Source organism: Rhinolophus sinicus, linkage group LG15, assembly GCF_036562045.2.
Source record: "Rhinolophus sinicus isolate RSC01 linkage group LG15, ASM3656204v1, whole genome shotgun sequence".
Taxonomy (NCBI): Eukaryota; Metazoa; Chordata; class Mammalia; order Chiroptera; family Rhinolophidae; genus Rhinolophus; species Rhinolophus sinicus.
In genome coordinates, this window is record NC_133764.1 from 38,533,515 (window position 1) to 38,560,501 (window position 26,987).

The 26,987-nt window shown below is 52.0% G+C and overlaps 2 protein-coding genes and 1 long non-coding RNA gene across 6 annotated transcripts in view; 1 reads left to right on the forward strand and 2 right to left on the reverse strand.

Moving 5' to 3' along the window:
* USP36 (ubiquitin specific peptidase 36) overlaps window positions 1-2,744 on the reverse strand; it is a 35,225-nt gene extending 32,481 nt beyond the window's left edge. The window contains exons 1-2 of one of the 2 annotated variants that reach the window (XM_074320061.1): window positions 2,619-2,744; window positions 255-368 (exon numbers count right to left, since the gene is read on the reverse strand). The gene's annotated coding sequence lies outside the window, so the exon portion shown is untranslated. Of the gene's footprint in view, window positions 1-254; window positions 420-2,618 lie in introns of both variants that reach the window. The other variant, XM_019735675.2, reaches the window with a different exon arrangement.
* Window positions 2,745-2,865: 121 nt separating this feature from the next.
* LOC109449460 (uncharacterized) lies at window positions 2,866-4,362 on the forward strand. Of its 3 annotated transcripts, none has more exons than XR_012492203.1 (2): window positions 2,866-3,684; window positions 3,790-4,362. It is a non-coding gene; the product is annotated as an uncharacterized LOC109449460 (long non-coding RNA). The 3 variants fall into 3 exon arrangements; XR_012492204.1 differs by having other exon boundaries at window positions 2,866-3,603; XR_012492205.1 differs by having other exon boundaries at window positions 2,866-3,603; window positions 3,863-4,362.
* Window positions 4,363-11,752: 7,390 nt separating this feature from the next.
* The window catches only part of TIMP2 (TIMP metallopeptidase inhibitor 2), a 44,477-nt gene continuing 29,242 nt past the window's right edge, over window positions 11,753-26,987 (reverse strand). The window contains exons 2-5 of the mRNA XM_019735658.2: window positions 22,961-23,061; window positions 20,834-20,942; window positions 13,188-13,312; window positions 11,753-12,051 (exon numbers count right to left, since the gene is read on the reverse strand). Coding sequence (XP_019591217.1) covers window positions 11,854-12,051; window positions 13,188-13,312; window positions 20,834-20,942; window positions 22,961-23,061 — 533 coding nt within the window. The 3' untranslated portion in view covers window positions 11,753-11,853. The remainder of the gene's footprint in view (window positions 12,052-13,187; window positions 13,313-20,833; window positions 20,943-22,960; window positions 23,062-26,987) is intronic.

The window sequence follows — 26,987 nt, forward strand, 5'->3', positions numbered from 1 at the left end:
TTTATCATGAAGCATCTAATTCCATTATGTGTCAAGTTTCTTTGTCTATAAAAATATCTGTAAAGAACAGAAAACATAACCCTCTTTTTTTTTTTTTTTTTAAATGAAAGCAAGCTCAAGTTCTTTGACTTGAGGAAACAAAAGCACCTTTCGAGGGGGATGATCTAAGAGTTCTCACCACTGAACACTGCTACTGGGTCACACACAGGTAACCAGCAAGAATGAAAAGGTGCGCAGACACCTGCGTGGCTTACCTGAGACATCTGAACTTGGGTGCACTGTTGCTGCAGCATGAGGACAGGTTCTTGGTCCGACTGGGCGAGCGTGGGGTTGGGACCTCACATTCACACGTGTTCCTCGTCTTTGGCCTGTGAAATCACCAGAGTTGCAAGTGTGTCACCCAGGGTGGGTGTCAGAACCTGTGAGATGAACAGAGCATCCCGTGAGGCAGCTCTCTCTCTTCCCACCATCTCACAGCCCCATGCCCTGGACGCAGAGCAGGAAGGCCGAACACCTACCAGAATGGAACGGTGGGCATTAAGGCTGAAAGAATATCGCAGGGGCGGATCTAGGGAGAGCCGGGAGGAAAACTGAGCCAACTAGTAGCTACAGATTAGAGCAACAGGCATGGTATGAAAACATGGCCATTTGCTCTACAGCTAAACCTTCACGCCAGTTACAAAACCAGTGAACGAAAAGCTCCCCACATTTGCTGGTCAACTCCAGCCTGAACTGTGCCTTAAAGAGTAAGAAGTAACAGATAATGATCTCCAACTTTCAGATTTCATGAACCTGTAAAATTCCAAAAAAAAGAAAAAGAAAAAAATCGAAGGAGCATAAGAGTTGCCAAATTTTCAGTCTGCTCAACGTGGGTTTTTTTTCTTTAATTATTGTCCATAAGCACTACGATTACATAAAGTTGAGGTACTTTAAAACTTTTTACTGTGAAAATGTTCAAACATTCACAATGTGGAGAGAACAGCAGTGAACCGCCTCGTTCCCCTTATTCAGGGTCAATAATTACTGGTGTGCAGGACCAATCCTCCTTCCTCTCCTGTCCCCATGTGACTTGACGGCCAATTTCAGGTATATCATGTCTAAGATCCATAAATAAAAGCTTATCAACACCCAGAAACAAAGAAACACAGAAACCCTCCCTACAGTGTCCCTGTTGTAGGCAAGACTCACGTCACTGTAGGCAGGTGAGGATTTGGTCCTGGATGGACGTGGGCCCACAGGCAAGTGTGTGGGAACTGAGTGGCCGGAGGAAAAACAGAACTCGGGAGAGTTAACCCAAGTTAACGCGAGATAAGTAACTTAAAGAACACCCATCCCATAGCCCACTCCTCATGGAGTCAGATCTTCGGCATCATTTTTCCACTTCTGACAGAGAGAGCTCACCCTCTATGTCATCAATTTCACCTGAAATATTAAGCAATAACCTAAAAATGATTTCTCTCTGAAGTGTAGGAACCCCAGGAAAAATTCCTTGTGTCACCAGCAAGCCCTTTGACATACACACTTGATAACTCTCTTCGAAACTGGGGGAGGATGCTCTCTCTGGAGATTCCAGGTTTCTTATGGTCCAGGAAGGGCTCCACTTATCCATGTATTTTCCTACCTCCAGGAGGACTCAGACACAGCTTCCTCCAAACAAACACCTTTCCATTCAGGCACAGTCTCTTTCCCTCCTGTTTCCAGGATGAGCCACACTGAAGACTGACAGGGTCAACCACGTGCTGGGGGGGGAGGGGGAGCCCCAGATGGACAGAGCTGCGTCTCCCCGGGGCACTTCCAGGGCGGGGGCCTCCAGGCTCTTCGGCAGAGCAAGTAGAGAACCAGTCCCCGGCCAAGAGAGAGCAAACCGACCCTCTCCTTGGAGGCCTGACCTCCACCTGCCTTACGGGAAGTCCGCTCCAGGCTGCTACCGCAGCTCCTAAGACCCAGGGGAGACCCCACTGCACCAGAGAAAAGCCACGCGCATTTACGAAACCCACGTCTTGCACCCGTCCACTCGCATCCACCGTGACCACAGTGACCGTGAGGAAGGCTGCGGTCTCCAGGCTGAGCCTTTCCCACGCCGCTCACCAAAAGGAAACAAGCACGAGCTCAGCTCTGCCGCCAAACAGGACGCTCCCTTCCCGATTTGACTTAAGCCATGTCAGAGAGTCTGGACCTGCGTCAAGGATGCTCCTGTGCGTAAGGACGGTGCCTCCCGCGGACACAGGCCCCTGCGCCCTCCCCCGCCCCGGCTCCTGTGGGGCAGCTCCCCGGACCCTCCACCCCCGGTCGGTGCTCCCCGGGTCAGCAGAGCGGACCTAGGACAGCCCGCAGCGCACGCCCGCCGGGCCCCGCGTGGACCCCCAAGCCCCTAGCGGACCGCGCATCTCGGGCCCGCCCCGCGGACCCCCACACCCTTCACGGACCGCACGGCTCCCGGCCCTCCCCGCGGACCCCGGAGCCCTCAGGGCCACGCACTCACGTTTCACCGGAGCGCCCCCGGTGCGCCCGCGTCGGGCCGCACCTTCCCGCGCCCCAGGCCTGGCAGGAACCTCGCCTCGGCCAGACGCGCAGCCTTCCCCCGACCCGCGCGCAGCCCAGCCCCGACTCCCGCCTACCTGGCCCTCGCCCGGCGCGCAGCAGCCCCGCGGCGCTGTAGTCTGCTCGGCCCGGGCCCCGCACACTCACCATCCGGGCCCTCGGCGCCTCACACACGTGTCACGGCGACACTTAAAGACGCCGCGGCCCGCGGCCGGCGCTGCGAGACGCACAAATGCCCCGGCAGCTTTAAGAGGCGGGGCTGGCTTCGGCCCCACTCCCTGCGCCCGCCCACAGCCTCTTTACGCGCCGGAAACGGCACCTTCCCATCCCGCGGCCCCGCCAGCTTACGTGATGACGCAACACGCAGCGCCGGAGCCGGCCCGCCCCCTTGGCTGGAGCCCCGCGAGTTCCCGCAGAGCACGTGAGGCGCCTGCTTCCGGGCCCCGCGGCCCCGCACCTGCTGCGTGAGTGCCGCGCCTCGTGCTCACCTGACCGGCTAAGTGCCACTCTCTAGGGCCTTTTGTGACCAAGACACAGGCCAGCGGCGATCGGGGCAGCCGATCAGCCAAGCTGGGCGGGCGAGAAGTGTCCGCGGGCCCCGCGCGGTTCCCTGGCCTCTCCGCCTCCAAAAGCGCCGTCCCCTGACGACCACGTTGAGGCTTCGGTTCAGTGTCTGCAAAGACGCATCGCTGCTGCGACGTTTAACAAAGTACCGTCCCCGAAGCAGCTCCGCTGGCTTCGGGCAGGTGGAGCGAGCGGGGCCCAGCCCGACCTCTGGTGGCGTCCGCACGGGAGCGCAGGTGGGGACAAACGACTCCCCAAAAGGCGAAAGCTTCCCGCGCAGACGCTGTGTCTTGTCTTCGTGTCCCCTCTCCCCAGGCCTTCGAGTGCGAACTGAGGATGGAGAGAGAACGGCTGTAACTGGAGCAACACTTACCGTGTACTTACTACGTGGGGCCCGGTGTGTTTCTGAAACAGCAAATGAGCGGAAACAAAGTCACAGGAGCCGAATCCTTCTCTGTGAGAATCCCCGACTGGACTCAGGTTGAGATTTGTCCCCAGGTGAGTCCTCTGTGTGCCCTCAGACACTGATCCAAACGAACACAGTTACCGCCATGCCAGGCCTGACACCACGTGTGCAAAGTGAGTGACGGTGGAGGCCGGTTGGGAGGACGTGGGTTGCGTTCCAACTCTGTCCTGATTAGCAGGTGTTTGGGGGGCACATCTTTTAACTAACCTGGGCCTCAGTTTTCTCCTCCAGGACGACCTCCCGCATCTCTCGTTCTAATATCAAAACCGGCGACATCTGCTTCCATTGCAGAGCTCCCGTGTGCCACGTGACCAACATTATCTGATTGAGTCCTCATGGCCACCCTACAAAAAACATCATTGTTCCCATTTTACAGATGAAAAAACTCGAGTGTGCGAGATCCCAGCAAGCAAGCGGTGACCTGAGGGTTTAGACCCAGGTTTTTGTCAGGCCCCAAGTTCACACCTGTAACTGGGGCTCTCAGGGATACCCTGCACATTCTTCAGAGATGACCAAGGAATTGCCTGAGAGGCCTGCATGCTGCTGTAAGCGGAGATCTCGATTTGGGAGGAGCCCTTGGCCACCCGCCCCCCGCCCTGCTTCCCCTGCAGATTCCCCTGGAGACGCCTTCAGAGTGGACTCTCTGGAGTATGTTCACATGGGTCCACATAGAAGTCCTTCCTGAGGTTCTCAGTCTCAGAGGTCACCTGAGAAATGCAAATTAAAACCTCCGTGAGGTACATTTCACCCCCTCTAGAGCATCTAAAATAAAGGCGACATGTTGGAGAGAATGCAGAGCATACAGACCCTTTGTAAGCCGGTGGCGAGTGTAAGATGATGCAACTGTTTAGGAACCTTATTTGAATATTTCTTTTAAGTAACACGAGCACTTACCCTGTGAACACATCCATTGGTCACCACTATAGGCTGGCAAATTCCAAATGCACAGGCGCAGACCTCCTCCCCGGCCTTTGGAGTCGCGGGTCCAGTAAGTGCCTCCTGGACCTCTCCCCCGGAGGCCCCACAGCACCTGAGTCACCTGCCCAGAAATGATGCATCCCCACCCTCCCCTAAGCTGCCTCTCCATTTCTGCCCCATTGCCCACTTGGGCTGCTGTGCTGGGGCTCTGACCAAATCCTGCCCTTTTCAGCTCTTCCCAGGCTCCCTCGTGAACTGGTTTCCAGCGGGGCTCTGGCCACTGGGGGCACTGGTACCACTGGAGGGCAGAGGACAGGAGAAGCAGGGCCATTTTCTCCCTTCCTCTCCGCTTTGAATGGAGTTTCTGGCAGTGGCTCCAGCTCCAACCAGAGAGGCACTCTGTGGCCCCAGCCTCTCCACATAAAAGACTTCTTTAAAGAAAGGTTTCATTGAGCCAAAAATGCTCACCAAAAAGAAGACTGGTCTTGGGGCGTGAAGTCAAAACCACCAGCAGCAAAGACATACATGTCCACCGACTTGGAGTTGGCAAGCATGTTTATACAATCAAGTAGGGGGAAGTGGGAAGAAAGACGTAGGCCATCTGAAGGAATTTGCATGAGCTGTAGGCACAGGGGTGGGAGAAGGTGACACGGGCCAGCTCTGAGAGAGGAGTCCAAAAGAAAGGTCTGCTCCTGCAGCCGAGGCTCCTGGAACTCACTGGTGCCTGGCTGGGAGAATCTGCGGAAACACCCACCTGGAAATTAATCTGAACTTTCAACAGACACAGAAGGCCTGTGAGCAGTCTTTTCATAGCCGGCCCGCAGCCATGAACAGACTAACAGTTCTCTCTCTCTCTCACTCCCTGGCATCTATAATTTATTGACATCTCAGAATTTTCTCCTTGTCACGTCCATCAGGCTGTAACCACCCCTGCGTACACTTCCCTGCCCCATTTTAAAGGCTGTATAGAATGGTTTTGGTGTTCCTGGTTGGACCTGGGCAGATACAGACAGACACCCTGCCGGGCCAGCATTTTGGGCCCCTCTTGCTCTCACCCCATGTAAGTCATCAGTCAACAGATTTTGCTAATTTTACCTCTTCAATATTCTTCAAACCATTCCCTCTGCTTCATCCAATTGCCCAAGTAATGCCCCACTCCATCCTCTGCATTATTAAAATAGCCAAAGCTATTGCTCAAACTGTCAAATATAATATTTTAAAAGGCCTAACTGAATGTATTGTGCTCGTGTCTGAAACCCTCTCGTCCCCTGAAGCTGATGGGAAAGCCAAGCTCCTCAACTTAGTCTCTAATGGCCCCTGGAGGCTGGCTCCTGCCTGCCCCTCTCCCGTCATACCCAGGGACTTCCTGCCCTGGGTCCTTCAGCAAAGTAGATCCGAATGCCCCCCAGACTCCAATCAGGCTGGCTCTGCTCCAGGCTCCAGCTGGTCTTTGGCCTAAAATTCCCTTTCCCACTTGCCCATCAACCACCACGTCTGGCATCACCTCCTCCAAGAAGTCTTCCTGTATCCTCCGTCCCCCCACACACATCCCTGCCATTAGGTTGGTACTGCCTTGGGCTGGCCTGCACATTCCATTTATACACTCAGTTGGAATGCTCTGGACTTCTCCCTCTCCTACCATGACTCTTAAGAGCAAGCACTACGGCTTACTCACCTGTCAAGTCTAAGGAAAACACCCACCGCTGCTGGGTGGAAGACGGTCTGACTTACAGGGTAAGCTGCTTCCCCCTGAGCCACCTCTGTAAGGGGCTCTGTGGTCCCTCGAGGTGCCGAGGAAGGATGGCAGGAGCCTGTGCTACTGAAGAGCTGGGCCTGGGAGTCCGCCTCTGCCTGGGTTCAAGTCCCAGCTCCAGGGCTTACTGGCCGGGTGACCAGGTAACTCTACCTCCCACGCCTCAGTTTCCTTATCTATCAAGTGGGGAAGATGAGAGGACTGATTTCTCGATGAGAAGAAAGAGTCAAAGATGAGAGTTGGCAAACATTCATTGAGAGAACGTCTGCAAAACCCTACCTAGCACAAGTCCTGGCATGAAGCAAACATTAGCCATGACTGGAATTACTAGAGATATTGGAACGATTTCCTCAGCGGCTGCCCGTGGGAGTCTAGCTGCAGAGTGTCCTGAGCTGGGGGCCAGATCACGAAAGGAAATGGGCAGGACTTGTATGCCAAAAAGAGTTGCCACAGCAGGCCCGAAGCTGCGCTCCCCCGGAAGCTCACTTACCAGGTTGGATTTCGGGAGGCCATCTACCCCCGTTCCCCGGTAAGAATGGCTCACGGGCCTGTGTTTGTTGATGCCAAACGCCTGCTTTCCTTCTGGGAGTCTGAAACCGTGGCTCTGCGATGGTCAGAGGGTGTCTGCGTGGCCAGCACCCCATCAAAACCCTGGGGCCAAGTCTCTCATCAGCTCCTTGGTTAGGATCTTGCTCCTGCTCCTCCCCTTACCCCCGACTCCACTTAAAGGGACAAAGCAAGACTTAAAACTTTCAGCTTTCTTTATTTCTAGGTAATGCACGCAGCACGACCTCTGCACCGTGTTGGATCCCATTCTCAAACCCATTTGCCCTTTCTCTGTGACCCACACCCCCACCCCCCAACACTGCACCATCCTGCAGATTCCAATTTGGATTTCTCTCACGTTTTTGTTTTAATTGGAAAGAAAGATTTCCCCAGTTGCTACAGAATGAAAGTGTGTGGACTGGAATTAGCTCATGTTTCTGAAGGTCTCTTCTTTGCACACTCCATTTGTTTCTCGGAGAAAATCTGCCCATCAGAGCTAAATGATTTCCCCCAATCAAAGCACGACTTTTCACTGCAAGACGATTGAAGTCACCTGCATGTGCCGAGGTGCACTGTGGGTCAGCTCAAAGCTCGAACCCAGGGCTGTTCACGAACTTCAAAGTCTTGATGCAAAATCTATGCTGACAGCAAGTCGCCTATAAGAAAACTGACCTCCAGCAAAGTATCTGTAGGTCCAGGATTTTGGTTTTTCTTTTTTCTTTTTTTAAAGTTACAGCAGGTAAACACATACCCATTAGGAAGTAGGAGGAAGACTCACAAGTATGTCAGCTGCTCCTGTGCCTCTTCCACCCCCACCCCCATCTCCTCGCAGTCTCTCCAGATTGGATCCTGCAGGGTCCATTGCTGCATTTCCACTTTGAACCCACATGTGTCTGTTGGGCGTTCTGATCAGAGAGTCAGGCTGTCCTCAGTTGACCCCATTCCCTTTTCTCTCACAGAATGAGCACGACTGAGGGGGAAATAATGATGCCTGGTGGGATCCCTAACAATCTGGCCACCCCATATGTGGGTCCTCAAACTGATTTAAAATTGTTTGCAAACATCAAGAAAACTTGGATAATTGTTGCAACCGCATCGGGGGCGCGTGGAGTTTGTTACAGCATTCTCTCATTTTTGCATACATTTGAAAATGTCCATAATAAGCAGTGTTTTTAAAAAGTCACGTTTGACCTAAATACATAAATGAAATGGGTAGCAATTGTCTGGTGTTGTTTGCTCAGACTGCAAATGGGGCGTGCAGGTTGGGACAGGCACAAGTGCCAGGTAAGGTCATTTGTATGACAAAGTTTTTGTCCTATTTTTCTAATATGCTGCTGTGAACCATTTTCTCCATATATTTCACCATATGGAAAAAACCCAAATATTTCTGCAGCTGGGGACGTTAAATGGATGGCACTTAATGCTTCGTGACAGACATCAGTGCAAACTTTGTCCCACTAACTCCTTACTGCTTCAGAAAGGCAAAAGTGTTTGTTCTTGCGGATTAGGCAAAGCTGCACAAAACAGGCAACATAAACCTTCTGGCATGTTCCTGCAAACACAAATACCACACGTGGGCCGGGGTGGGTAGGTGTTCTAGTATACCACACAAGAATTTTCATATGGTGACTTGAAGTAATATGACACTTGGCTCAAGTTTAAATTATGACGGGGCCATCATTCCCAGCACATGAGAAAGAGGAGAAGGGAAAGAGAGGAAGGGGGACCCGCAGAATAAGAGGCTCGAAGGAGCAACTGCAATATATGCACCTTATTTGGATCTTGATTCAAACCAATAAGCCATAAAAAACAGCATTTACAAGACTGTCAGACACGTCGGAATGCTGACCAGGTATTCGATGACATTCGTGGTTTCTAGTTTTTAAGGTGTGATAAAAATATTTTGGGAATGTGTTTAAACAGTTCTTACCCTTTTGATATACTTACAGAAACACTTAGAGGTGAAACTGTGATGTCTGGAATTTTCCCTTTCCTGATCATCTTGGGCAGAGAGGGCGCAAATTGCTTCCTGGTTGGGGATGGGAGGTGGGGGCAGGGCTCTGCTTTTCTGTGTGTGTGTTAACAGAACGTGAGACGCCCGTGCCAAATGAATGTGGGGCCCTGTCCTATGCTCCTGTCGTTTGCCAGTTTCCGAAGATCCTGCTCCTGGTCTCTGCTACATCTCGTTTGTTTCCCTCAGCATGCCCAGGCCTGTTTCTCTTGGGGACAAATCACCTCCCTGCCCCCCATGGGAGAGGTTCCTTTGGAGGTACAGCTAGAAAGCAGCAGCTTTGAGCAGCAGACACAGCCACACGGAGGGAGCCAAGTTCTCTTGGATAATACTGTTTATTGTCCGTTGACCGAGCGATCACTCAAGAACGATACAAAGCACTGGAGACATGCGCAGTCTGCTTGTCGCCTTTCAACAACTCTCGTGTTCCCAGCACAGGAAGGTCTCAGACTTCATATTTCAGCAAAAACACATTGCCCCAAAATTTAAAAATAATAATAATAATAAAAAAAAATCCGAACAAAAACAAACAAAATCAACAAAGCTTTAAATTACGGCAGCAAGTCTGATATTTCTTATTACTTACCAAGCAAAGATTTGAAAATAACTACAATGTAAACTTTATTTTAAATATTTTGAGTTGCTTGCATGAAGACAAGAATAGAGGGAGGCAAGAGCAGTGCTTAGAATATACCATATAAATTAAACAACGCCAAATGGAAAGCCTTCTGAAACTATATATATATTGCAATCATTGACTGTGAAGGTAAATATTTGAGTGGCTTTCTCTCTCGCCTGCCACTGGGCACTTCATCTTGACTGTTTTTTTTCCTGCTCGGCATGGCTAATAGACCAACGTGCAGGGTTTGAATATAAAGGCCATCTTTTAGAACCAGCTGACTCAAAGATCCTTTCTTTTATAATAATTTGACCAGAGAACAAAAGGTGAAGACAGGAAAAGCTATGATACTCAAAGAACTAAAGACAAGAGCTGAAGGGACCACCATCAGAAGCCAGGGCCATACCATGCTCTCCACTCTGGGTCATATGCTTCCACGATGCAGAAACCTTTCAAAAACAAAAAGTGCAAGTCTAACACCTACCAAGGGTAATAAAAAACACAGCACAGGAATGATTACAACTCATGTCAGAAAACAAACCAAAACATTAAAAAAATCAGCAGAAATAGGAGTACATGTTACATATGATAACACCATAGAAGCCAACGGGGGGGTGGGGTGTTATACTGATCGGAGGGTCTGGTGTTCTCGCATATACTGGAATCACACGGACTGGTCCATTACGACACCTTACAGACTTTATACCACTGTACAGCATGAACGCGCCGTTGGAGCGGGGCTGCTTTGGATCTTTTCCTAGTCTGCCCTGGAAAGGGAAGTCATCAAAATCTATGCTGACCAGGTCCCGGGAAGGCACGGGGGCTGCATGCCACTTGGGGGTCAGGAGTCTTACAGGTGCTTTGGGGTTACCACAGAATAGAGCAGGCTTAGAAGATGGTGACTTGGAAGCATTGCAGAAGGACCACTCACAGGCTGACAGACCTCAGTGTCATCGTGTGTGCGTAAATGGACATGTTTGCACACATGCACGGAAAACTCAGGACTTTATCTTCACAACACAAGTAGGAAGAAAAAGGAGATTATTGTGACTGAGAAATTTCGGCCCAGGTTCACCCCCATTTTACTGGCATCAGAAAACCATTTTTAGGGAACAAACAGGATTCCTAGTTTCCTATGAAGTTTCTTAATGGAGACATCTTTGTAATATAAGAAATCTAAGCAGAGGTTGGTATACCTGCAACTTGGGTTCACGTGCTATCTGAGAATTCATCTTTAGAATGAGACGTCTCTCAAAGAGGGCCACAGGGTCTACCCAGAAAGAAACAAGTTTTGCCAAAGCCACCTTCTGCCAAGGTGTGTCCCATCCTAGGCAGGACTTCCTAAGACACTTAGCTAACGTCTCTCGCAGAAATACAGGCACAGCACAGGGACTGTCAGGCTTCGAGGGGAGTCATATTACACCTTCTCTGGTGGGGCTCGGAGGTGTGTTGGGGAACATGCCCTCAGGGTGTGCAAACAGAGAGTACGCTAGCTCATGCCACTGGCCACACACGAAGGCCTGCAAGGATAATTCACACAACTCCATCTAGACGCCAGGGCCAGAACGAGGAGGAGGAAGCATGAGTGATTTCAGAAGCTCAAGAACAAACCACAAGGGCAGCCAAGCATCCCCTAAACATCTGTCCTCAGGGCAGAATGTCGCACATTCCCCTAAGGGTTGGGGAATGTGCGTGTGTGGTGGTGGTGGGGTGGGGGAGGTGGGGGGACTGAAATGACTTGGCTAAAGCTAAAGTTTGTTACTCCCACATCTCTACGAGGCCCGGAGGGAGGCTCCCACTGGAATTCTGAGGAGTAACAAGATTAATGGGGCTCCTTCCAGAACAAGCCACTGGTCCAGGGCTGCTCCTGGAGTGTATGGGAGTCACAGCTGGTCAGAGTCCGTGGTTGGCACAGGGGACACGGGGATGGGTAGGGTACTTGGAAGGGGCAGGGGCTGCCACCCTAGGGCCAGAGGTGTGGAAGCTGCAGGAAACGAGGGACATGCCCCTCTCGAGAGGAAAGGGACCTGGTAGGCCTGCTACACAGTCTTGCAACGACCCTCAAAATGTTTCTGCAAAATGCACATTTCCAGGCTCTGCCCTGACCAGGCCAGGGGGACCCCTACATGCTGCCCGCTCAGCGTCTGTGACAGTGCCAAGGCTGGGCCTGGGAGGGAAGCCTGTGTGTCCTACCCCAGGACACACCCAGGATCGAAGACTGAGACGCACAGTGGACAGGCTGGCGGGTGCAGCGTGGGGCCGACCTCTCCCTCCAGAACCACAACCGTGTTTACAAGGAAAAAGGAGCGGGGAGGAGAATCACACTAATTTAGACCCACTTGGATGACTGTTTTATTCATGCTATTTCCAGGAAGGGATGTCAGAGCTGGACCAGTCGAAACTCTTGGAGGCTTTTCCGCTGACCACAGGGGTGCTTACGGGTCCTCGATGTCCAGAAACTCCTGCTTGGGGGGCGCCGCCCCGCGGTACCACGCGCAGGAGCCGTCGCTCCTCTTGATGCAGGCGAAGAACTTCGCCTGGTGCCCGTTGATGTTCTTCTCCGTGACCCAGTCCATCCAGAGGCACTCGTCCGGGGAGGAGATGTAGCAAGGGATCATGGGGCAGCGTGTGATCTAGGAAGAGGGGCACCGAGGGGGACTCAGGCGGGGACCGAGGCCGCTTGGGGCATCTCCAGAACCCCACCACACGCCTGGCAAAGGCAGTCAAACAGTTTGTTGAATGAGTGACCAAATAAGTGAAGCAGAGAGGGAGGGAGCCGGGACTGGAGTGGAACCTGCTGCACCAATAGCCTTTCCTGAGTCCCATCCTGTCCAAACGGCAGCAGGCAGCCTGCCCAAGGGGAGATGAAGCCTGGGGGAGCCTTGTGCATGGCCTCTGCACCCCCAGCTACTGCAGGTGCTCCCCCGCTCTGGGCCGCCTGGTCTACCTCCTCTGAGCATGGCAAAATGGCTTTAGCTTAGCCCCCCCTCCTGGGAGTATAACAGTAATTGTAACAACCACAAAGGGTCTTAAATTTCTCAGAGACAGGTGCAGGTCACATCAAAAGGATGGTGTCTTGCTGTCAAGCATGCTGGGGCTTGGAGGGGACCAGCAAGCCGCATCTATAGGAGGGTGAAAACTTCCTGGCCACGTAATGAAAAAGGAACTGGTTTGTGATTTCCTGTTGGGTAGAGGGGTTCACCCAACCTACGTGTAGCTGTAGGTCAGAATTCACATCTCAGGTGAGCTAAGGGCCGGGGTGGGAGGATCTACAAGGATGGGCAGGAGGGCCGTGCACACAGAGCCGCTGGCACCAGCCAATCCCAGCCGCCTCACCACAGGGTCGTGCATGGAAACGGCTGGAACTGTGGGCAACAGTGTAACACCTGGGACACTTCGTACAGCACACCAGTCTGTGCACTTGTACGTTTGTAGAAAAACACCTGTGGGAGCATCTTCTCCCCACAAAAGTCCTCCTCCTCCAAGGCTTCCCTTCCTAGAAGCTACAGGCCACATGCCCGATTCCCTTTACCTCCCAAATATGCCTCGGCAGTGGTGCGTCTCAGGGTTCTGCAGGGACCAGACCCCAAAGGCTCTGGCGCTGGCCAGACAGCCTTACTTGTGAAGAGGCCATACCTCCCCAGAGCCCTGTGCTAAGTCCGGACCCTGTGCATCGAGAGGCCCTGGAAAGCCAGGCATCAAACCCGGGCAGTCCACCTGGAGGTGGTGGTAATGAGGTGAAGCCTGGAAGGAGGTGATGCCCGCTTACCTTGCACTCGCAGCCCATCTGGTACCTGTGGTTCAGGCTCTTCTTCTGGGTGGTGCTCAGGGTGTCCCAGGGCACAATGAAGTCACACAGGGTGATGTGCATCTTGCCATTCCCCTCAGCCTTTCCTGAGGAGACACAGGGTCAAGCTCAGGGCAAGTTACGAGTTCTCCTGCCCATGTCCCACATCTGGGTGCAGCTCGGGCAGGTGGAGGTTTAGTTCTGAAAATACTGTGTGTTGTGGTCTGAGCCGTGCCCACCCCCCGCCAATTCATATGATGAAGCACCTCTAGATGTGACTGGATTTGGAGAGAGGGGGTCATGAGGGTGGGTGAGCCCTGACCCAGTATGTGACCGGGGTCCTTATGAGAAGAGCAGATCAGGACACGGACATGCACAGAGGACAACCATGAGGAGACGGCCGTTTGCAAGCTGAGGAGAGCGGCCTCAGGAGAAGCAACTCTGCCGACACCTTGGTCCTGGACTTCCAGCCTCCACAGTGTGAGGAAATACATGTCTGGATGAAGTCACCCAGTCTGTGGCATTTTGTGACAGCAGTCTGAGCTGACTCACACACAGTGGCTTGTTTATTCTGAGTATAAAAGATTGCATGCTCACTGTTGAAAACTTCGAAGCAGCAGGAAAGAATGAAAAAGAAACAAAACCACTCCCCTATTTACATTACCCACAGCTAACATTTTGATGTATTTCCTTCCAATATTCTTTTATGCACACGTATTGACATAAAAACCATGCTGTATGTAGATTCTGTTGTTTCCTGTTTCATTTTTCACCAAACATTTATTCGTGAGCATTTCCTCCACTTGAGGTCAAACTGGTAATTCTGGGTTTTTCCTTTACCAACAGCAAAACCATGGACTTTTATGCAGTTGGGAATCTGCTCGGAATTCCCACCGTTGGGATGATGAGATGCTATTCGTCTCACTCACCTTGGGCTCCTGACTTGGCTCCCTCCCTGCCTTTGCAGTCTTGGCATTAGAGCAGCAGGAGAAAAAGACAAAGGCGTGTATTCCGCTGAATGACAGAACCCAGCGAGGCCTGCGGAGGTCATTTAAAACCTAACCCCTCCTGCTAGGATGGCACCTTGTCAGGAGACACAAATGCCCAGTAATGAGCACCAGAAGGGAGCCTCGGGCTGTCCCCTGTGTACCTCCGAGTGACAAAGCTTCGGTGCTTCCAGCTTAATGACCTCAGGCACAGCGCTGGCCAAGGGGAATCCACTAACAGAAACGTGCCCAGTGAAGTAATAATGCAGCTTGTCCACTGCACCCCGACAGGCATGAATGACACTGCGGCCTGTGCCAGGGGAAACGCAGACCAGCTTGCCCGAGGCTCCGAGCAAGCAGTGACATCCTGTGGGCTGCGCAGACTGCACGCGACACTCCTCGGGTATGAACTCTTATGCCCTTGCTTGTGTTTGAACTGCCCTCCTAGCTTTGGAAGCCCCACTTTTCCCTGTATCTGTTTGGATTTGTATGACATTCCAGGGGAGAAAATGGATTCGACGGATCAAGAAGCAGGCATTTACTTTGAATTCTACTCATTAAAAGGAAGTGTTCAGGTGGCCTTAAACACTTCATGGATATTTGACTTTTCTTCTAGACCTGTAGCCATTTTCTATGAGTTCAGAATTGCTAGGGAAGGAGCAGAACTACCAGATGGCAAGTAACTCACTCCTACATCCTGGTTTCTTCTGGCACTTACTACCTGGACGGGTGTACTGCAGCCCCTCCCCTGCCCAGCCTCGTCATTCCTTATAGACAGGCCGAGTTCCATTCTGGTTCCGCCCTCCAACTTTCTAGAGCGGTGTTTGCTGTATCCTTGACTGGCATCAATATCCCTCTTTCTATTGTTCATTGTTTTTCGTATGCGTCTTATTCCTTAACCACATCATAAGCACATGTAAGGGCTATGTCTGAATCCTTTTCTAGCCACAGTTCCTTGCACATAGTAATTGCTCAATAAACGTTTACTCAAGATGACTTGGGTATTTATTCTACCAATTCACCTCATTATCTGTCTTTTCCTGCTGTGTTCCTTTTCGACCTTTTCACTGCCAATTCAAGCTTCTGCAGAGAGTAAGCAAAGGCAGGACGTGGGGATGAAACGCACACTGTCTCTTTTCAACGGCCCTCGTTCCTGGGCTAACATGGCCTCTGGAAGCCGTGTGTAAATGGAGAACGTTAAAAGGAAACCCCTTTCAGAAGAGATAATGAAGACTTGGTCGGGCATGCATGCTGTGAGCATCTGTTACAATATTCTACTCATGTCTGCCGCGGAAAAAGGCAAAGTCTTTCCTGGAGACAGAAAAATAGGAATTAATTAAAATTTGTAGCTGAGGATTGCATGTTTATTTTTCCTTTTGGGGGAGAAGACTGCAGAAGGAAATTGCAGGGCCAATTCTGTAAGAGTTCCTGAGCACGAGCATCTGCTGGTGCCCAGTGTGACATGTGGACTTGAGTCACCAGCCCCGGAGGGGGTAGGCTGCCTCAGCCCTGTGGTTACTGGCAGGGCTGCAGCCAGTGCCGGCAGAGTGGTTTGCTGCACCCCGTGATTTCTGGCTAGCAGGAGAAAAAGATCTAGAATCTGTGCTTCAGAAAGTCGACACCAGATCTGATCTGGAGCTGTGTCACTGAGCCCGGGGCAGAAGTCAGATTAGACAGGTTACTCGGCAGCGAGCTGAGTCAGCCACCGTTAGAAGTGCTTTCCACTGATCTATGTCTCATGACCAGTTAGGAAACTGAAATGTGCCCCATGGCACCTGCTTGCTTCCAATATTAACTGTAAGGTAGGCTGAGGTGACAGGCACACAGTGTGCCCAGGCGAACGCATGCATATCTTTAAATGTCTTTAATTTTTATGACACGTGGAGCTACAGTTTGGATGGGTGAGTTGTAGCAAGCCTATAAAAGGGGCGTTGCAGTTACTTGCGTAACTAATAGTCTTCACATTCAGATTGGGGACATTTAATGAACCCGTGTGCAGGAACAAAACACAGACATGTTATATGTTAAATAAATATGGATGACTGAGCTTCTGCATGAGAGAAAATGCCAACATTAACAGAGAGGAATGGAAATTATCAGGCTTTCTGTGATTGACCCTCCGTGCTACATCTGGACACACAAGCCCCTCCCTTTCAGACAAGGGTTGAGCAAAATACATTCTCCTACCATGGCCCCCAAAGAAATAAAACAAAGCAACCACCAGCAAAATAATCACCACGAAGCAGTGGTACAGACTCTGTCCTGGGCACCTGTCCCTGATCCACACTTTCTGAGCAGCCCTGCGGGTTCCTCACACTCGTTGCGGAATGTGGAAAGGGGACAGGACTTGAGCCACACACTCAGCAGAGACATTGAATGTCGAGACTGGGGCTCCTGACTGCTGGACGTAAGCCGCCTCCTGGGCTGTCCTGCACTGGGACCTGGCCAAAGTGTCCTATGATCTGGACCGTCCCTCTCATGGAATGAGGGCAATGTCAAGGTCCTCAGGATCTCCGGGCGAAAGGCAGGTCTGACTGATCACAAAAGGCCACAGAAGACAAAAAGGATATCTGACAGTCCTTTTGCAAGGGAGGTAATGGACCTCGGATGCTGGGTGCAGCCCTCCTGAGTATTCGGCGCCTCAGGGATGAAAGGTCCGTCTCTGACCCAGAGTAGGAAAGGTTCTCGTTAGAAGCTGGCTCTCGGTCCTGGCCGCACACCGGATGTTCCTGGGGAGCTTTAAAAAGGCTGATGCCTGGGCCTCGCGCCCGGAGATTCTGCTGGAATTGGTCGGGGTGTGGCCTGGGCATCAGGATTTTTACAAACTCCCTGTCGAATTCTAATGAGCAATGCAGGTGGAGGACCACTGGGTTGGATGTTGGGGCATCTAAGACCTGGACCGAATGAACAAAGTAGCCGAGCGTAATAGACCCAGGAGTCAGGAAGACCAGGATCTAAATTCTGGCCACACTGTTCCTCGCAGCGTGACCCAGGCCGAGGCGTGCTGAGAAACGTCTAACCACCAGCTTTCTTGGGAAGAAAAGCTCAAGTGTGGGGCATCTGCTGATTTCTATGGTGTAAATAGTCCCACCTTTGCCAATTTTAGGCCATCAACATGAAATCAACTAAAATTTAACGATCGGCTTGAGGAAGTGGGGTCAGGCATACACCATGCACCTGGGGCACACTGCTCCACCTCCCAATTCCTTCGTTTTCCTCATCTGAAACATAGGGATAATAGCTCCTTCATCATAGAGGGCTGAGAGGATTAAATGGAATCAACATGACAAGCATTTGGATAACACCCGTGCCAGGAAAAGGGCACTGCGATTTCCATTGACAGGGAGGTGATAAAGCCTGTCAGAGAACCCAGGCCAAGGTCACTTACCACCCAGGAGCCCACGGCGGTGGGACCCCACCCCTCCCCCCTTTAAATGAGTGCTTCCGCAGCTCTGTAGTTTGGCCAGACAGCCCCTAGAGGGCGGTGCGAGCAGCCTGAGCTCTCATTTTGTAGGGTTGTTCCTCACTCACCAACACAAAAAGGACGCAGAAAACTAGAAGCCATCGATCTGTGAGGGCAGTGAGTTCCTTGCTCCGTGAGAGGGTTTGTCTCCCTTCTCTTGTCTGCAGATCTAATTTTTCTGATCATAAAAGGTGTCATAATTTGCAAAATTTAGCAAATACAGGAAAGTAGAAAAAAGGAGACATAACCGGTGCCAACTTGCAGGCGGGTTTGCCCCCATACTGTTCTGTGCACCTCCCAGCCCCTCACTGGATGCCTGCTCCCAGCTGTGAGCACCACGTAACCCTCTCTCTTTGCTGTCTCCTGTGTTACTGTGATGGCAGAGTCAGCTTGTGAGATCTCTGCATCCTGATTTTGTCCCCGTCCCCTTCTCCCCACGTGATGTTATTTTTCTTATAAAAATGTAGACATTGGGAATGTAAGATGGTGCAGCTGCTTTGGAAAACAGTCTAGCAGTTCCTCAAGTGATTAAACATAGTTACCATATGTCCTGCGAACCCACTCCTAGGTGTCTATGCAAGAGAAATGAAAGCACACGTCCACACAAAAACCCGTACACGAATGGGTCACAGCAGCATCATTCATAATTGTCAAAAGGTGGAAACAACCCCGATGTCCATGAAATGATGAATGGGGTGACAAAATGTGGCGTGTCCATTCAATGGAATATTATTCAGCCACAGAAAGGTGTGAAGTTCTGACACACGCTACAACGTGGATGCACTTTTAAAACGTTATGCTGAGTGAAAGAAGCCAAACACAAGGGGACACATAGCATATGCTTCCGTTATAAGCATTATAAGTACTAGATGCTTCCGTTAATGTGAAAGCCTGGAATAGGGAAATCTCTAGAGTCAGAGAGTGACTCTACAGATTGCTGAGGACTGGGGGTGGGGGGAGAATTGGGGGGTTTGGGAAGGTCACAGCTAAGGGTGCCTGGTTCCTTTTTGGCTGTGGTGATGATGGTTGCACACCTCTGTCAATTGTTATACAACAAAACCACTTTCGTGGGTGCATTGTATGGTGTGTGAATTATATCTCAATAAAACTGTTAAAAATAATAGAGGCTCATAAGAAAACATTTAGGAAGTTCAGAAGTTCCTATGAAAGAAAAAACAAAAGTCCCTCATCCTCAAGGAAAGAGACAAAAGTCTTCATGCGATGACAAAGAAACCAGGGAAGGAGACCTGGGCATGAGCATTTGAGGAAGGGAGGGTCCTCGGTCCCACTCACTCCCCACGGCATCTTGCAGTGACCTCTCGCCGCATAGCCAAGGTCAGCGCCTTTTCTGACACCAACTCTGGATCCTTGCACCTTCAAGGGTCTCTCTCTCTCTCTCTCTGCACCTGTGAAGCATTCACTCACTACTCCATCTGCCCCCAAACAAAACGTGTCTCATCCTCTCTGATCTCTCTCGTGTCCCCATTTGGGAAGGTGAGCGTGCTTCCTGACAGCAGGGGCCCAGGGTCTCCCCTCCCAAGCTCCTGTGCACCAAGCACAGGGCTAGGCACTCAGGGAACCCGCTCAGTACGGGTTGATTTGTGTGTGTGTGTGTGGGGGGGAAGGTACAAATAATCTAAACAGAAGGAAAGCCCCGCAAATTATGGAGAATTTGGATTCCGAGTTTATTTTTATGATTAAGTTTGGATGGTGGAGAAAAAGATAACATCAGTTGAGGGGAGCGGTCCTAAGATCCCGTCCCTTCCTGTCTCCTTAAATTTTTGATCCGACTCCCACGTTCCCAAGGAAGACGGCAGCCATGTTCCCTAACTGACCGACACAGCACTGGCCAGTCCAGTGGCCACGAGCCACATGAGGCTGTTTCTATTTACACGGAAACCGATTGAAATGAAGTGAAAGTACAGCCATAGTTCCTCAGATGCAGTAGCACAGACGGGGGCCCGTGCGCTCAGCAGCCAGCCACCTGCGGCTGCCACGTGGACAGCAGAGACACGGCACACACCCACCCTTGGTCCCTGGGAGGTCTACGGGATCAGTGCCAAGTCCGAGCAATTCTGCCCCCCAGGGGACATTTCATGATGTCTGGAGACCCCCCTAGAGGGGAGGGTGTTATGTCAATTAGTGTGTAGAGGCCAGTGACGCAGCTAAATATCCTACAAAGCATAGGAAGCCCCCACGACAAAGAATGATCTGGTCCCAAATGTCAACAGTGCAGAGGTTGAGAAACCCCGCTCTGGACTCCTGGGGTGCAGCCTGCAGGACATAGTAGAAAGAAGTAAAGGGAAAGGTTTGCATTTATAAATGAAGTATAAAGAAGGAGATGCAACAATAAACACAACGTGGCCAGACAATGGCACACGATTCAGCCTGAAAAAGGAAGGAATTCTGACACCTGCTACACGATGGACCCGGAGGACGTTATGTTGAGGGACATAAACCAGACACAGAAGGACAAGTGCTGCACGGTCCCACTTATATGAGGTCCCTAGAGGAGTCAAGTCATAGAGACAGGAAGTAGAAGGTGGATGCCAGGGGCTGTGCGTGTGTAATGGGGACGGTTTCAGTTTGGGAGGATGGAGGGTCCTGGGGATGGATGGGGGTGACGGTTGTACAAGAGTGTGAACGTGCTCAATGCCGCTGACCTGCACATCGAAAAATGATTCAAATGGTACATTTTGTCATGTATATTTTACCACAATAAAAGAAAGAGATACGGGTAAGATGTATGCTGTATGTGTAACAGTATCACCAGATTTAAAACAAGATTTCAACTCTCCTTCCAGCCTCCCGCTCAGCTCAGCCTTCAGCCTTCGGCCCGCATTCCAGCATCTTTGCACAAGCCTCCCTTCCAGGAACAAAAGGCTAAACTTCTCACTGCTTTGTGTCCACTGGACCTCAAATTTCCTGCAGCTACAGGTTTATTTTGTTTCTTCCCATCAAGTCACACTGGTTCCACTGTTCTAACATAGGGGAACGCCATGGGCTGCTCCGATGGGAAAAGGCAGGGAAGCCCTGAGACTTCTGTATTCAGCCACTCCCGGCGTCAGGCCACGTTCCACCGGCTGCTTCTCACGCTCCCCATGTCCCCGCCCCGGAGCCAGGAGGCACAGCCCTGGACGGTCTCCAAGAATGTGCCACATCCCTATCCACATACATACCTGCAATGAGATATTCCTTCTTTCCTCCAACGTCCAGCGAGACCCCGCAGATGGCGGAGGAGGGGGCCGTGTAGATAAACTCTATGTCCTTGTCAGGTCCTTTGAACATCTGGGAAGACGAGGGTGAGGAGATGTAAGCAGAGACAGGCTGTACAGCTTGTGAAAGGTTCCGCCCCACCTGCCCCCGTGGTGCTGCGGGCATGGGGATGGGGGACAGAAACGTGCCAGTGACGTGGACGGAAGACAACCATTCCTAATGCAAAGCGATTCTTTAGTCATTCATCGCTCAGTGTGGCCATTGTCAGCAGGCTGCACATAACATCCGCAGACGACACCTGTGCTCTCCCTGCCACCAACCAGGGCATTTCAGAATCTCTGTGGAGGGCCTTGTACATCTCCAGGTGATTCTGACCCATCATGGAGGGCCACCCCCTTTGTACATTTCCAGGAATTTGATCAAACACGGGCTACTTGATGGGGAACAGAGCAGACAGGCACCCCGTAGATTAGGACGTCTGATGTCTCAACTTCCAAGTGACTTACAGCCTTTTGGGAACACACCTGCTGCCCAGGTGAAGGGTGCATTGTTCCAGCGCCCTGGAAGGAAGTGAGAAAGCCCCAGCCAGGGAGTTCCTGCTGCCCCACTGGGGGACAGTGACAGGCAGGGGTGTGAGTGTGGACTGAGAATGGTTCTCCACCCCAGTTTTGGGGGTACAGCCCAATGGAAGCTCCAGGACCACACAACAAAGGAGCTAAACCAGGGGTGCAGAACGTAGACACCCCAGGCTTTGCAATTCCACTCGAACCTTATGAGGTTCCTAAGCCAAGGTTAGTTAATAGCACTGGTTTTTGTTTTTGGGGTTTTTATGGAGAGCTTCACTAAGCAAACCCAAAGGGGGCAGGGTCAGCCCCAATGTCACAAGGAACCAGCTTTGCAAGAGCTACACTCCAACCCAGGCCCAGAAAGGTCATGTTGATGGTGACAACATGCTGTGCTAAGTGACATCTTTCACCAAAGAGCTAGCAGCTGGCCTTGGTGTTAACAACAGCCTTTCACAACCCCTTAATGAGGTCCTAGGAGCAGAGCAGACATATCCTCTTTCCCCGCTTCATAAATAGAGACCTGGCCATTGAGGGACTGGGTCACGCCCTTAAACCCTTAAATGGGACATATGCAATGATTAAGCATTTCACTGACCTTCAGATAACATTTATTTTCTACTTTTTATCTTTGTAGTAAAATTAAATACGAACGGTGACAAATGCTACCACAAAGCTGTCCCTCCAGTGGGAGCCAAGAGTTTTCTTCCCTCCTGGAGACCAAGTTAGTTCTTGTGGGAAACAGAAACTTTCCGCCGACACTGGTCCTACCCTGCCAACCTCCCCCTTGTCCCCCATCTCTCTCTCTCAAACACGGGGTCCTTGTCACATGCCCTTGAATGTGAACAATGTTTCAAAATAACCGAACAAACCCTCCAGCACCTTCCCCTCGGTCCAAAGCTCCGGATGCCTGCCTGTCCCTGTCCAGCTGGCAAATCATCTTTTCTGTCACCAGCCAGGCTGTAGCCGCCATTTCTTCCTTCACTCCCCTCTTTCAGGAAGCCACCCCCAACCGCACCTGGCCATAGGAACCCACCTTTCTCCAAATCCTTCCTCCTCCTAGAACTTAAAGCTAACCAGACAAGACGAGGTCCCACACCCCAGTTCACGGGAATTAGGGCTCCCAGGGGCATTGACAAAGTTCTCACTGCCTTCGATCCCCCCAACAGCTGAGGCCCAGACAGAGCCTCACAGAACATTCCATCGACGCCACGGTGAGCTCGGTGCCTGAACCTGGGGCTATGCCACCGAGTTATTCTCCATCGAAAGGAAGAGGACACATTCCTGAAACAACCCAGTTGGCGGGACCACACGGTGTCCACACAACTCTTCAGGCATTTATGGTTCAGGAAAGTCAGATCAGCTTGCGCTCGATATCCTTACTGTCAGTTCCACGGACGACTGGACTTCGTCCAGGGAGCCAGCAGGACACTTCCGCACGGTCTCCATCCTCTGGGGGACCCAGCCTCACTCCCAACCCTCCCGACGCTCTGCCCAATGGGGCAGCTCGGCGACGGTCACCCTTACCTTTATCTGCTTGATCTCATACTGAATCCTCTTGATGGGGTTGCCATAGATGTCGTTCCCGGAGTCCACCTCCTTCTCACTGACCACTTTGGCCCTGATCACTGCAAAACACAAGGGCACAGAGGTGAGATGGGTCCTGGCAGCGACACCATCCTGGCTCCGAGGAGGGGGACCCCAGCCCCCAGCGGGCTCAGACTCTACACACATTGAGGGGTGGGCCAAGAGCTAACTCTGACACTGCTGGTTCCAGGATTCTCCAACAAGAGTCCTCTGTCAAGTGGGGCCAAAAGCAGAAGCTCTAGTCCCTTGTGACGGGCGCCTGGCCCACTGATTAAAACAAAGCTCTCGGTTGCTGTCAGGCTTGAGAGCCTTGGGGCTTTTTCATTCTCTCCAAGGTGCACGTGTTGGTGGCTGGGGAAGCAGATGAGCAAATAAACTGGCCTTAATCCTGATCAGTTAAGGATGCTGAGATCCTCCTAACCCCCATCTACGGCCCATTGGCAAACGCCTTTTCAAGATAAGGCAGAAGGACCATTACCTACCTTAGAGAGCCCGCATCATGTTTAAGTTGGGGGCGTCTCACATCTAAAAGGTCTATCCTGCTGTCCTCCTAACCTGTCCTAAAGTAGCCCCGGAAAATGTCCTGGGGATGATTCTTTGTAATAACACAGATTCTATCAAGGACATGACAGAGAAAGTGTCCAGTGTCTTAACCCAAAGGGCATTAAATGGGGTGAGCAGTGATCACATGGCAGGCCTAAGGGACAGATGCTGAGGAAGGAGGCCAAATGAACAGAAAGATGATCCCGGACCAGGACACAAGGATGAAAGACAGGGGACGAGGTCGGGCTGGAAAGTGTCCAGAATGTTCCCCGGGGCCTGAGGCTGCTCCTGAGCCATGCACCACAGGGCTTCCTCCTAGCAATTAAGTCGGGACTCTGCTCCACCCCGTAACCTGACAGTCACGGATCAGCAGTTCACACTGTCACTTGGGCAAGGCCCTCCCTTTTTTCATTTCAAGCCTTATCAGCTGGTGGCATAAACTGTTTTAATGGCTTTAAAAGCTTTGCCCTCCAAAGCCCGGCTGTGCAGGGTCACTCTAGGTGACTGTCATGTTAGTGCAGATGTGAGCAAAATAGAGAAATGAGGAACAGACAGCGCCAGGCTCAAAGGAGCCTCCCACTTCCACCTCGGAGGGCAGCTGGGACCTTAGAAGCGGCTGGCCAGGGCTGTGTTTCCCCAGAGCAGGGAGGCCAAGGTATGTGGGACCCCCCCACCCATCTGTGCCCATTCCCCTGGACCCCAGAAGTGCTCTCTAGATCTCGGCCTGGTACCAGAGCCCCCCACCACGGCCCGACCGCCCGCACAGGCTCAAACCCCATTTTTATTTCTCCTTCTGTTGGAGCTGAGTCATGACCGGCCCAGGCCACAGGTTCCTGTTTCCCAGGCTAAGCCAGGCCCGACGTGCAAAGCCACATCTAGGAAATGCCACCCAGTGGGCCACCCCACAACACACGGCTTTGCCCTTGGTAGCAGGTCACCCTGTTTCCAGCGTCTCCTCCTAAGCCCCCACCCCCAGCACCACGTGCAAACATCTACCTTGGCTGTCGTCTGCCCTCATCTAAAATAGGAAACGCTTCGCAACCTGGCGCCAGCCAGCGGCTATTTCAATTGCCTTGGCAGCCCCCGTTCTTACTGTTCCACGAGTCCACAACACTCTCCTAACCCTGAACCTGCCCAGGGTGTCCCCACCTCTGGACAAGCAACTTTCTTCTGCCCTGAATGCCATCTCCCACTCCCTGCCTGAAGAACTCCTACTCATCCTTCAAGAACCAGTTAAAATTGCCCTTTCTTCACTTCCTCTGGGAAACCCCGTCCTCCTATAGCACTTGGCACATCCTGCATCTCTTGTCCGTCCTGCCGTAAACACCTGTACGTTTGTCTGCTCAGGGCGCTGGGAGCCTCTAAAAGGGAGAGGCTACATTCTAACCACAGAAATTAGTGCTCAAACATTAGTAAACGTTTGCTGAGCCGAACCTGAGCGACTTGGGTGGGCAGCCCGGGTGACGTTTGTCTTTGGTCCCTCTTACTACCTGCCTAATCTGCACTTCACTGCAATGCCACACACACACACAAGTGTTTATGCCAATCAGTACACGTACAGAACAACCTGTCGTTAAGTGTGCTCTTCTGAACATCGTCACCAGCTCATGATATCAAATGGACCAGGAACATTCAAAGACGGCAACGGTTCTAGAAGGAGCAACGCTGCCAGATTTTACTACGGCACCCCCAATTCTGCATGCTTTTTGGAACTTTCTGGAACTGCTTTCCAGAGGTCTCCTACCCTGCACAGTGCCTCACACACAACAGGTGTTCACTAAACACCCCATCGGCGACCAGAAAACAAACAAAAACTGTCAAACAGCTGGAAGGTTCCATTCCATCCTGTGCACTGAGGTCCGTACATCTTTCTCCTACAAAAGCCCATAAGGCTCCCAGGCAGTCTGAGTCCTCGTTCGAAAGGGACAGCACAGGTTAAGCCTTGCTTTAGCCCCCTCCCTGCTGCGTGGTCTCAGGGAAGTTGACTGACCTTGCAGAGATACAGCACTTACGTCTGAAACGCAGCAACCACCACCAGGACCCGCCTCCCTGTCAGGTTGTGCTGATGACCAGATGTGGCATGTGTTGACACAGTGCCAGGCACACAACGCATGTCTAGATCAGGGCCACAGAACAAGAGACCTACAGAGGAGACTGGCGTCACCTCTCCAGGTCCCCGTGGGTGAGAGCTGTGTCACACCCCCTGCTCGGGTCCAGACAGCCTGTCCCAGTCGGTACAAACCCCAAGTCTGGGTTTGTTTTGACACAGGTTCCTGACGTATCTGCTTTGCTTTGGAGCTACAGACCACACACTTTCCTTTCCCAAATTGTCAGAAAAGGAGACTGGGTGGCTCCAGGGGCCAGGGCAGACACGTGGGGTTAAGGCCAGACGGCTAACTAGCACCGAGGCTGCCAGTGCTTTGCAGCAAAGGGGGCAAGGGCCAGGAGCATCCTGACAACTATTCAGAAGTCTTCGGGATCTCTCTGAATTCTGGGTGGGAACCTCCTCCCCCCTTGCAGAATAAGAGATCATGAGAATCAAGAGAGGCAGAGAAGGGCCAGTTCTAGGGAAACTTCCCCAAAGCATCAACACCCTCCAGGCATGAAGGAGAGACGCTGGGCACACACCTGTCCCAAAGAGCCCAGGGGTCCACATCGCTGACCTGCCCAGGGCAGCAGGGACCATCTGCGGTCAGCTCTCTCGAGTCAGGGGGACACACGCAAAGCTTTGGCAAATGGATTCATCGCAGCCAGAGGATCCTGCCAGCCAGGTGAAGTTTTCCTGAGGGGAAACTGGGCGGATGGGCCCCACAGGGGGCGTGGGCTGGGGCAGTGTCACGGAGGATCCCAGCCAGCTTGGACCATCCACCTTCTGCCCCTGACAAGAGGCCAGAGTGGGAACTGTCTTCCATGCCACACTTAGAGCTCAGGGTTGGGCTGTCTTTCAAGTGCAAACCCTAAAAGCATGGGCCCCCCCTGCTTGTCCAAAGGGAGAAAGGGGTGGGGTGTGGGATGGTCTTCAGTAACAGACCTTGCCTCCAAGGAGCATCCAACCCAGGCAAGGAGACAGACGGTGGACAGGAAAACAAGAAGCAGACTCTTTCCAACTTCCAGAGACAGGTGGGAAGGAAGGCAAGGATAGATCTCCAGAAATGTATTTCCTGCACCCAGGGTGATTGGTAGAGGAATAGAGGCCACTCCAAGTGAGGGGTGGGCCTCCCTGGGTCCCAGGTCACTGAAGGAACAGGGCTAGGGAAAAGCAAAGACACCCAAAACAATCTGGGAAGAAATTAACGTCCAGGCCCAGACACATGTTTACTGAACACCTACTATGTGCGGGGTCTGGTGTTTGGCCCTGGGGTGGGGGATGGGCACACGTCCTGCCCAGGAGCGGGCTGCTCTGCTGCCCCCACCCCTGGCCCCA